The 12,474-nt window shown below is 40.2% G+C and overlaps 1 protein-coding gene across 2 annotated transcripts in view; it reads right to left on the bottom strand.

The window, feature by feature from the left end:
• Positions 1-12,184, bottom strand: part of NADK2 (NAD kinase 2, mitochondrial) — a 34,977-nt gene extending 22,793 nt beyond the window's left edge. The window contains exons 1-2 of one of the 2 annotated variants that reach the window (XM_063128165.1): positions 11,634-12,184; positions 392-480 (exon numbers count right to left, since the gene is read on the bottom strand). In XM_063128165.1, the coding sequence (XP_062984235.1) occupies positions 392-480; positions 11,634-12,020 (476 nt within the window). In that variant the 5' untranslated portion in view covers positions 12,021-12,184. The remainder of the gene's footprint in view (positions 1-391; positions 481-11,633) is intronic. The other variant, XM_063128166.1, reaches the window with a different exon arrangement.
• Between the last annotated feature and the right edge of the window lie 290 nt (positions 12,185-12,474).

Below are 12,474 nucleotides of genomic sequence, written 5' to 3'. Positions count from 1 at the left end.
TTGAGAGTGGACTCACATTAAGAGAAAAAGTGCAACACAAGTTTTGTGTCCAGTCAGACACTAATTGTTGTCAGGCTGATTAAATACTACAAAGCTTTGAGTGCACATTTGATGACAGATTCAAAGAACAGCATATGCCTTTTGGTTCTTTTTCAAAACAGCAGCCCAATTGTCCTGCTTATACCAACAGATGTTTATGAAGCTCAGAATTTCAAAAGCAGTATGTGGTACAACTGCTAAAAAGAAAATAAAGCCAACACCTAGGCAGCGTACACATAGTTTCACTTTAATGTTTTAGGACAGTAGAATAATGCACCAAATGTCTAGAACATCTGCTTACTGAATTTATTTCAGATAGATTATAATAAAAATTCTTGATACATACCCTTACCTTAAACTATCTACAATATGCTCCACATTTTTTGTATGAATCCGATGTCGCTCTAGTAGTCCACTGTAATTAGAGCCCTTTAATGCAAGCTGTGAATAACAAACCAAAATTGTTGTTGCTGCTATTGTTATTACCAACTATTATTTTATACCCCACCTTTCAGGACAGAAATCTTTGCAAACCATCTTATATATAATTTTAGTAAAGTTGGCAGTTATTACTGACCACCCAAATACACACACCCCCCAAAAGCTTTTAAAGTATCATGTAATAGTTGTGGCATTTACTGTGCCTTTCTAAATAGCCAGATAAAATAAAGGGCACATACTACTATCCAGGTTGGAAATCCCTATATCATCCATAGTCATAAAAATGTAAAGCAATTATCCAAGAATTCAAAAATTCTCAACACTGTACATGGTGGACACCTAAATATTTAAGGCTTGCCTCTTGAAATGTGATAGTGTATGTCTCTTTCATGTTTTTGCCAACTATTATAAATACATTACAGTGATTAATACACTGGACAGAAGCTAAAAAAAATCAATTAATATTAGCTTCTAAAAGCTGTTTAATCTGGATCTCTCACTGCTGAAAGGTAAGACAGGCACTGAAATTTCTCTAGAAGACCCTAGGAAACATGTGCCTCAGTCATGATATACTGATGGGGATAGTGGGATATGATGTAGTCAAAGATTTCAATCATTCTCCTAAACATTCAATACTCATTAGTTTTGCATGGCATCACATCTTTGAACTGTATCATTAGATCAATTTATTACACATGTCAATGACTTGCATTTTACCCCAGTAAAAATTACTGTTGGAATTGATATATTTCAATTTTATATATTTCGGAAGTATGGAAATGCCAGTGTGCAAGCTCAAAATGAAGGAATGGATTAATGGTCCCAAACCCATTTATATTTGAAATGCTGGTTAATAAAGCAATGAAATTATATAGGCAAGGCATTTAGGCATTCAAGATAGGCATAATTTTGACATAATTAAAATAGTTTAATAAAAATAGAAATTCATACAGAATTTTAAAACCTCATGTTTTTCATGGCTGAAGAAAAAAATGAGCTCACTGGATGATCTCAGTCAAAACATTATGAAGTCTGATGAGCTCAGTATAATTTGCAAAAGTGTTGATCAGAAATCTCTGTACAACAAAGCTCCTAATTATCACATGCCTCCATTTTACTGCTTAATGGACACAGTTTACTACTATGAGGTACATAAAATGGAAACCACAGTTTAGAACAAACCAGGAATGGAATTTTAAATATCCTCACTTTACACCACGTCTTGTTATTTGAGCTGGACCATTGTTTCCAATTTCTAATGAGCTTGGGCTGTCTTGTATCCTGCTCTACAGAGGCAAAGTGACTCCCTTCTGTTCATTGAGGCGATGTTACATAAGAAGTTTGGTAAACATTTTGAGGGAAAAGGCACTTGATATCCCTGTATTTTGGCTGCTTTTAAGAAGTTCTCCAACTCCTGTGGTAGAGTACACCCAGAACTTACTTTGCTAGTCACAAGATTAAATTTTCAGCTCCCCTGGGGTTTCACAAGAATTAAATTTTCAGCTCACCTATGAACCCCTGGTATACACAAAAGGCATTTATACATTTTTTTTAATCCTGCAATACTGCTTAGAAGAGTATCCAAAGCAACTAATTATCAAAAGCAAGAAAAAGGTAACAATCAAACTACTAAAAGATTAAGAAAACAGAACACTAGATATGTCACCCAGATGGTAGAAAGTTGGGAGTTAACACTTTTTAAAAAGAATTTTAAAAACCAAAAACTAAATTAAAATTAAGTATATCAGATCAAGTTAGTGATTTACAGAAAAGGAAAATATAACTGTCCATATGTTTGTTATTACGAATGTTACACTCTTTAATTAACACACTTCATTGTAATTCTCTGTAGCCTTCAGAATTTTGGCTGGCCAGCCTGTTTACTTGACTGTAAGCATTTTGAAGGCTGCACAGAATTACAAATACTTATCTGACTAAATTGAGAGAATATTGTCTGAATACGGCTAATGCTGCAGGCTCAAGGGAAGCTATATTTTTAACACATAAGCTATGTCTTATTAACTCAAAGAATAGTTTATGGAAAGCTGGATGAATAGTTGTCACTAAATTTCATACTAGTTCTGTAGGTATTCCGGTCAGTACAATGAAATGCCAGGACAGAAACTGGAATGGAAAATGAGACATAGACTTAACTGCTAGCCTCGCAGCATATGTACTTTCTACCAAAATCCATCACATGTACCGGATTATATTTATTGGACACAAAAGTAAAAAAGCCATACAGCTGTAAATTATATAAATAGACAAGAATTAAATGCTTCCATTTGACTAATGTACTAAATCTCCACATTAATCCTTCCACAAAAACATCCCCAAAGTAACTTAGATAATACATTATGAATATTGCTTTGGTTTTTTTAAAAGGTATTTTATTGCCCTTGTGAATTCTAAAATATTTTGTGCTTTAAGAAAAGAGTTAAAAATCACTCTATTGTAGAAACCAATGACTTTGATTTCTATTTTAACATACTTTCAAAACAATCCCCACTTAATTAGAATGATACAACTCCTGCAAAATCTTAGTTTGATTCTAGTCAGCTCATGGCCAGCCTTCTCCAATCTGCTTCCCTCCTTATGTTTCGGACTTTAACTCCCAGCAGTCCCAGCACACATGCAAATAGTTAGGAAGCCAGAGATTGTAGTACAATTCATCTGGAGGGCAACAGCTTGAGGAAGGCTGACTTAAGCCTTCATCCAATTTAACTGGAATATGTAATACTGCTTTTTGCAATCGGGCTATGTTTTCAAATCTGTTTGAAAAAGTCACCTTGTACATAACACAATCATATATTCAGCTTTTTAAGACTGTGGTTTAATCACAGATGTATTGGAAGAACAACCATTTTGCTGACTCTCCCAATCCTTACTTTTCACTTATAAAAATGTTGAATTCCACCCCAATTTGACAAGTATCCATTTCCACAGACCCTGATGTCCACCACCTACTTCAAAAGTCATTTCAGAAGTATACCCCAGGCATAGAAGACGCTCTGAAAAAGATCAGTTGGTATCTGCCTCACTATGAGGAATACTGGCACTGCAAGTTGTCTTAAACTAGTGGTTCTTCAACTGTAGTGCAGGTGTCTTTTCAGAGGGTCAGGGAACCTGAAAGGAAAGCTCAATCTTCCGAAGAGGGATAGGATCTAAGAAGCTGAATCTATCACTTTATTTGAATAGTGCTAACCATTTCTCCCCCCTGCCTGGTCCCAGCAGATAAAATGGGGGAAGGGGGTTGAATGCCCTCTTGCAGAAGACATTTAGATGATTGCATTATTCTTAAGTATTTAAAAAAGAAGGAAGCTATTTTATTTTTATGAAAATGCCCAATGTGTGGTTTTAAGCACCAGATTTCCTGTTCTGTTCCTCTTCTAATATCTGTACTGGACTAGTATTCCAGTCCCCAGATCACTGTATGCAGTGGCAGGAGCCTGCATACAAGTGTGCATGAGAATCTGCATATATTCACTTTTGAAATAGATAATGGCTCAGTTCAGACAACATGTTTCTCAACTGTGGTTTTAGAACTCCACAATGGAGTTTTTACACCATCACTGAGATATGTGTTGACTGGAGGGAAAACTCCACCCCACAGTGGAGTTTTTTAAGAAAACATTCCATGCTAAATATCCACGTTGTTCAGAGGAGAGTTCCTGCACAACCATTGTGTTGTGTGGAGGGCTTCATGGAGTTTTCCGTTGCGTTGTGTTGACTTTTCCCAGTGGCTACAGAGTTCTCTGGCAAGAGCAGTGAAAAGAGTGAGTGCCACTCTAGGAAAGCTGTTGGGATTGTTGTATTGCAGCAATGGCTGATGGGATATCATCAGGAGGACTGGAGGAGGAGAGAGAGTGGAGGAACTGTCAAACATTACATTGCCTTTTACTCAACTTCACGGGAGCCCACAGTCACACAATGGTGGAATTAGAACATGTTGTGTGGTGCATACTTCCTAAAAACTCAATCGTTGAGTGGAGTTTTCCCACTGCGTAGAGAAACATGTTGTCTGAACTGAGCCAGTGTTGGGGATGATAAAGTAGGGAAGTTCTGAAGCTTACACCCAAGTTGAAACATTGCCTTAAGCAGATGGGGCAATTTAAATGACAAGTTAGATCAAATCAACACTGGATCTACTTGCAAGCATGCCACCCAAGTAGTTACAGCTTGTTGTACTGAAAGTGATTGAATTATTTCAAGTGTGATAGGGATACCACAAGCCTACTGGGAAACTCAAAGAGCTAATTAAATTTCCAGGGCCTTGTCAGACTTGTTTTAAGAGAATTTCAACAGAAATAATCTAAAGATCAATGATATCTATATAGCTCAAAGATACTGGTTTATAGCCATCCTTAGAATGCTATTTCAGATATCAGTTGTTCAACCCAATTGTGAAATAAAGTGGTGTACTTAGTTAAAAAAAAAAATCACTTGAAGATGTGTCCAAAAAGTCCGGCCTTCGGATTATCCTCTCATAACATGATGTAAACACTCAGTATCAGTACCTTTTTCAGGAACTATGGATGTGCAAACAAAAGTAATCTCATAGGGTCAAGAATATCTTGCCAGAGTCACATTGCAGAAAAAGAAATTATCTAGGAGTCCCAGTCTTTCTATATCCGAGCCTGTGTTCTACTTTTAAAATGCTAACATGAGAACATGTGTGGTATAGTTAGAAGAAAATGAACCAGCAAGTTTAGTGTAGAATTTTTATAGTAATACCATATAGCTACGCTACATCTAAAACACACATTTCTAGTTTTTAGCTCAAAGTAAATTTCAGCTTTATTCAAAAACATTACCTATTTCCTTTGCTTATGAGGTCTGGAGAAACAAATTGAACACTTGAGCAAAATGAATTTAAGATAAAAGCTCTTAAGATAAAGAAGTAAAATCAGGTCCCAACAAGGGCAAATAACAAAATTTGAAGACAGAGAACCAGTGTGGTGTAATGGTTAGAGATCCAGATTCTAGTCCTCACTCAGCCATGAAACTCACTGGGTGACTCTGGGCCAGTCACTGACTCACTACCTCACAAGGTATTTGTGAGGATAAAATGGAGAGGAAGACTATCATGTAAGCCACCTTCAGTTCCTTGCAAGAAGAAAAAAAGGAGATATAAATGTAATTAAAAAAAAAGAAAGAAAACTTTACAGCAATTATCAAATTACATTGCTAGCTTGGGATGCATCCATATATCCACAAGTTCAATGATGAGTGTTCTATGAAAAAATAAAGTTTAGTTTGCACCAAACATGTGGTATCTATTTTGATTTATTTTATGTATTTAATATACCACCTTTCTAAGCAGGAATTCCCCTCAATAGATTTTACAAAACTTTAAAACAATTACAAAAATACTATTTAAAAACAATAGCAGCAATAAAATAGTATTTATCATTAAAATTCTTCCACCAAGTCACATTAAAAGGAGTTTCAGATAACCAGATTTTAAGACCCCATTTAAAAGCATCCAGACACAACTTCCCAAGAGAGGTAATTTCTCAGTGTTGGGGCCATTGACTAAAAAGGTCCCAGCTCCCACACCCACCACCCCGATGGTTCTTAGTAGTGGGCATATGAGCAGGGCCTCTGTGGCCAACTGCAAGCTGTGGGAGAGTTCATACAGGTGTAGGTGATTCCCCAAATAACCTGCTCTCAAGCCATTTAGAGCCTTAAACTTAACAACCAACACTTTGAATTAAGTGCAGAAATACACTTGCAACCTGCATAGACAGTACAGAATCAGTGTTATATGTACTGATCAACTAGCCCCCACAAGTAACTAAGAACCTGCATTCTGCACCAGCTGAAGCTTCCAACCTTCAAAGATAATCCCAAGTATTTATTTGTTTTCTATATTGCACCTTCAGCCAAAAAATGTGTTTTAGGGCAGTATATATAGAACTCCAAACATCAATGTAATACCAAAACCAAAATGCCAAAGTAGAATAAACTACAATTGTACAAATTAAATGCAACAAAGGTATGAATAATTGCAGCAAGGTCTGCTTTCTCTAGATAAGTTGACGAATAAGCAGAAGTTCACAGAAAGCCCTATGGCCACCGCACCTCCCCTGATAGTGCACCAGGATGTTGTTTGCAGTCAGATTTACAGTACTGATTGGCTGGCCATTGTGTCAGTCCCAAAAATCCACAGGCCCGTTCCAAAGTGATTTAATTGTGGGAAGACAGAAAGAGGAAGCACTACTTTAAAAACAACAAAGAAACAAATGTTTGATTGAATTAACCATGAAGGTGCTTGCAACCCTCCCCCCAAACACTCAAAGTAAACAGCCCATCTGAGGATTGAAAACAGGCTTTTAACATGGAGTTGACATTTTCTAAAATAACCAGGTATTTTATGTATGTGATTGAGAGCAATAGTTCTCTCAATCACATACAGCCCAAATGGTTAAGGAAACTAATTATGAGGAATACTCATATGTGATCATACGCAAGTACGTTGAAGTTTAAGGAAAATATGAAGAGATAAAACTTCTTGGAATGGTGACTATGCAAAATGAGTTATGAAACACCACACACATGGAACTTGAAAGATTCAAAGACTATAACACTGTTCCAAGAAGTTACTTTAGTATCTATTTTATCTGTACTGCATAGACAAAAGTGTTTCACATCAGTACAAAGAGCTTCTAAAGCTGTGGGAAAAGAAAGCAACAGAGATGTTGCCAACTGGCAGAGCGGAATGTGTATCACTGACTAGGAACCACCCCAGCCAAAGCAGCCTGTGTTCAGAACATAAGCTGTAGATGTATACCATTTTAAGGGACTGCCACTCTAATTCCTGGTCCTACCATCTAAAAAAAGAAAACAAGACTAGAATGACAAGTAAGAGCTTAAAAGCACCATATTTCCTGCACAGAACTTTGGCCCTGCTCCACAACAACCAATCAATGTGTGAAAGTACTGCTCCACAGCCAGCCACTTATTTTGCAGAAACAAATTGTTTTGAAGCTCAGAAAAAAACAGTAGTCTAGCAACTGTAAAGCAATGCATCCCATGGCTCTGAGGAACTGTACCAGGGAAAAAGTAAACTGGATTGGGAGGGAATACACGCCTACAGAAAACAATTTGTATATGTAAGTCATATGCCTCACTTAGAATTTTGATAAGGCCAAGAAGACGCCAGAAAAATGCTTTGAATTTCAGGATTACCAAGAACTAGAAGATCCAGCCAGGGACATTAAGTGCACTTGGAACTAAAAAACTGACTAATTTAAATCATGAAGTGTGCAACCCCGTTCATGTTTAGACATAAAAAAAGTCCTACAACTCCCATCATCCTGCCAGCCGGCTGTGCTGGCTGGGAACTGTAGAACTTTTTTTCTGCCTGAACGTGTATAGGATGGCACCCTAGGCTTTTGTTTAGTAAAGCCCTTCTCTGTTTGCACATCTCTTCTATAAAGAATTGCCTTGGAGTAAGTCCCACAGTTCTCAATGGGGCTTACTTCAGAGTAGACATGTATAGAATTGCACTGTAAGGGCCCAGAGCATCATAGAGTGCTGCTAAGCACAGCAGTTTGCTTTTATAAGATAAAATGTCATTGTTTACAAGAGAGTAAAGATTCCTAATTTTAGAAATAAAGAAGTCAGAGCTCAGAAAAATAGTATCCAGTTTACCCAAGTGGGCACAGTGTATGATCAACTTACAGTGCAATTCTATGCATGTTTATTCAGAACTAAGATCCTGTGTCTTCAGTGGGGCTTACTCCCAGATGAGTCTGCAGTCCTGTTCACACTAAATATGTATAGAGGATAGTACCTCCTTGGAGTTAGCCCAATGTAGGTGATTACTTGCCAATTCATGGCTCACAGAAACAAGCCCATAACTGCAACACAGTACATATAACACATTTATCATGTTGGACCTCACGGTTTTCCCCCTATGGCTCTACATTTACATAGAAAAGCAGCCTTTAATTCAAGCATGTTTAAGAGAGGGCCACTGATTCAATTTTATGAGGCAAGTATGTTTAACAAACTTGTATTCAGATTTAATTTCAACTAGGTTATTTTAGAGAAATTCTAAGATTGATTAAAACATCATTTTTAATCCACGCTGACTAATCATGAGATACTGGGTTGGATCCAGATTTAGGCATGTGCAAGTGCTTTGGCAAAAAGAGACTTTATTACCCTCTGCTCCCCACAGTGGCACCTCCAGCCCCTGGAAAATGTTATACTGAGAGTAAGGGAGAAAAAAGATAATGTATAAGGTACAGAAAACAACATTCAAAATGATCAAAAAGGCAATTATGCATGGTATTGATCAAGTGCCTCTCAATGCCAGGGAGAACAAAAGTGGGAGGGCGCTCTTGTCAATATTTTTGCCTGTTAATAGCAGAGATGGAGCAAACCAAATCTCCCTTGGGAGAAAGTTTCACAGCCCAGTAGCAGTCCCAAACATGCTTCTGAATATTTGGCTTTTTGCTGTCCCAAGTTGGCCACTGTGGGACCAGAATGCTGGACTAGATAGGCTTTTGCTCAAATACAGCAGGGTTCTTCTTATATGCTTATGTTTCTGAAACTGTCTGCAGCATGCGATTGTGTAATTGCATATGGTGAATACTATCATTGGCTGGATAGATGTGCTGCAATGATATCTAGAGAGAACATAGGACTAGCTGGGGTTGAGTAGCTAGCTGTAGTTGGTACTTTCCTAGAGAGTAAATATTAGTTTAGTTACCAAACCTCTAAATAATCAAGGGACTGATGGTACTGTGTGCTAGCAGTCACTGACCTGTGGGGTCTGGGGACATGCAAATATGTATAGCTGCCCCTTCTCTGAATTAATTATATTAATTATATTCATGATCTTACAAGCTCCAGTGTTAGCTAGTATATATTTATTAGAACATCCATTTTCCTGCTGTTAATGTTCATTAGCTGAATCAAACCACTTAAAACATACAGGTGTTAACTAATAAAAATGAATATTAATACCTATCCTTGGAATTATCAAAAATGTATATCCCATGGAAAGAATAGTGGACACCAACTTAAAAAAACACTTGAAAAGCAGCTTTAGGAAGCCAAAGAGTGCCGTGTACATGTGTTGTGGGCTCTCCCACACTAGAGTCATTCAAGAGACAGCTGGACAACCATCTGTCAGGTATGCTTAGGGGGGATTCCTGCATTGAGCCGGGGGTTGGACTCGATGGCCTTATAGGCCCCTTCCAACTCTACTATTCTATGATTCTATGTATGTGAGAGAGAGACTGAGAGAAATGCATATATGCATTTAACCCATAACCTTCCCCTTGCCAGTTGATTTTCTGCTCAAAACACCCCACCCATTTTCCCGTTGTAGGAGGAAATATGGGCTATCCTTTTAATAATGTGGTGCTTTTAATAATTTATTAGTTTTAAAAGTTTTAATTAGTTATATGTTTGCATTTGTGTTGTACCCCACCTCGATCCAGAGGGAGAGGTGGGTAATAAATAAATTTATTATTATTATCATCATCATCATCTGTGGTCTTGGCTTTCACCACAGGTAAGTCACAAGGTGATTTCGGAAAATTGCACCCAAATAGTTACTGGGTAGGAAGACATTTGGAATGTTTACTCCCAGTCAGCCTCAAAAGTGATCTCTGCTAAATGCTTCCACTTTTAAACATGGTCAGACAGTTTTATTTTCAACTGATCCTAGGGTAACATGTAGATGTCTTGCTCTGAGTCCATCTCACACATGTACTGTCTGATATTCACAATCACAAAGATAAGGAGGACAGGGGTCAGTCCAGCTGTCCCCCACTTCAATACTTCCCCATTTCATACCAATAATATTCAATTACTGTTCTATGGTTTAATGATAGGCCATAATAGATGTAAGGGGGGGGGGGGCTTCAGCAAGAAAACATCTTCAGGTACTACTGGTTTACTGCCATCACCATGAGCAACAAGAACAGTTCTGTGGAGTCATGGGGCTATCTCACATGTGCAGTATCTGCCTACAACAGGGATAGGCAACCTGTGCCTTCCAAATATTTCGGGCAGAATTTAGGAATGCTGGGAGTTGTAGTCAAAAACACCTGGAGGGAATTGGGTTGCCTATCCCTGGTTTACAACATTACTTCCCTGCGTTGACTGTATGTCAAAGCACGATTTACACATGCAGCAAAACAAGGTGCTTGGTGTCTTATGTCTATTATTGTACTAAACTTTTGCAGACTAAATCCATTAGATGCAACTAATGGATTTAACCCATCATCCCGTATTAATTTTTAAGGTGCCATAAAACTCCTTTTTGGTTTTGATGCAACAATCTGCTATGGATTTCTGTTAATCCCTGTGGACTATTTAAACATACATTTAAATCCCCGTTTCGATCTTCTGGGAACTTAAGGCAGTATATGTATGGGATTTCAGGTGGCACTTAAATCAAGACCTGCTTCAACAAGGTGACTGTTACATGTGTCCTGAGACTAGGTTGTCGGTGTGGGATGCTTTATTTTTTTTCCTGCTCCTACAGTAGAGTTCCCTGCAAGGAGAAATCACTGTCGAGTTCCCTGCAAGGAGAAAAGTAACATACCAGGGGAACGATTTCTACCCCTGACCTTCACTTAACTGAGCGGGGGTTTTTTCTTCAGTAAGACGCGAACATTGAAAGAGGCGATGCTAGGGTGGAACTGCTTATTCAACCACCGCGGGACTCTACCACCTTAAGATCATCTACAGGGGCCCTACTCCGTGAGCCCCTGCCAAAGGAAGTGAGGCAGGTGGCTACTAGGAGGAGGGCTTTCTCCACTGTGGCAACCCGGTTGTGGAATGAGCTCCCCAGAGAGGTCCGCCGGCGCCTACACTGTACTCCTTTCGTCGCCAGCTGAAGACCTTTTTATTCACTCAGTATTTTAACACTTAATTTTAACTTAAATTTAAATTATACTGTTTTAACTCTGTATTTTAACCTTCTATCAATTTTGCTGCGTGGTTTTATCCTGGTTGTGCTTTTTATATTGTATTTTGTATTTGTGTTTTTAACTTGTTGGTTGTTTTATGATGGTTTTAATTTTTGTGAACGGCCCAGAGAGCTTCGGCTATTGGGCGGTATAAAAATGTAATAATAAATAAATAAATAAAATTCCGCCGGGTGTGTGAAGCAGATCCGAACTCACCAGCTGCTTGAGGTCCTCCTCCGAGAGCCCCGCGTACCTGTACCTCTGCTGCTCGAACTCGTACCGGGTCGTCTTGGCGACCACCACCACCCGGGCTGGGCGGAACCCGGCGTCGACCCCCGAGCTGAGGCGGCAGCGCTGCGAGGAGGGAGAGGGGCTGGGAGAGGGGCAGGGGGGCGACTTAGACCCGCGCTTCGCCACTGCCGATGAAGGCAGACCGGCCGCCAGCGCCGATTCGGCCAGGAGGACGCGGCCCGGCGTTATGCAGACGGTGAGGAGCCGCGGCGGCGACGGCGGAGGCTGGTGGTGCCGCTGCGAAGATTTGAGCAAGGCGCGGAGGGCGGCGCAGGGATTGCCGCCACTCAGGTAGTTCGGGAGGCAGGTCATAGCCCGGGCTCGGGAGACTGTTCTTCAAGAGCCGCCGCCAAGCGAAGAAGGGAAGGAGCGGCGACCTCCCCTCAGGAGTGGCGCCTCAACTGCGCGGCTCGCGCGCGTTCGAAATGAGCAGGAGGAGGGGCGGCGACGTCGCTCTCTCGCGCGTGGCGATCGACACACACAGACGCGCACAGCTAGGGCGCTCCGACCCCACCGGCTCAAGGGAAGGGGGCGGGTCGAGGCGGGGTGGGGTGGGGAAGGTGAGGAACGGCCGGGGACCTGCTGCGCAAGCGCCGCGCAAAGCCACGCCCCCCCGCTCTCTGCCTCACGCTCCGTCGCGTTCCAGGGGAAAGGGGGCCTTTGACGTCGCCTCTGCGCCTGCACCCACTTCCGCCAGTCAAGTCAAGGCTACCAATGGAAGAGACAGAAGGAGAAAGGGGGTGGGACTGAGTGGTGTATATCGGCG

Source organism: Elgaria multicarinata, chromosome 6 (genome assembly GCF_023053635.1).
Source record: "Elgaria multicarinata webbii isolate HBS135686 ecotype San Diego chromosome 6, rElgMul1.1.pri, whole genome shotgun sequence".
In the NCBI taxonomy this organism is placed as follows: Eukaryota; Metazoa; Chordata; class Lepidosauria; order Squamata; family Anguidae; genus Elgaria; species Elgaria multicarinata.
Note: the sequence above shows the minus strand (reverse complement) of the source record. Positions and strands in the feature narration are given on the sequence as shown.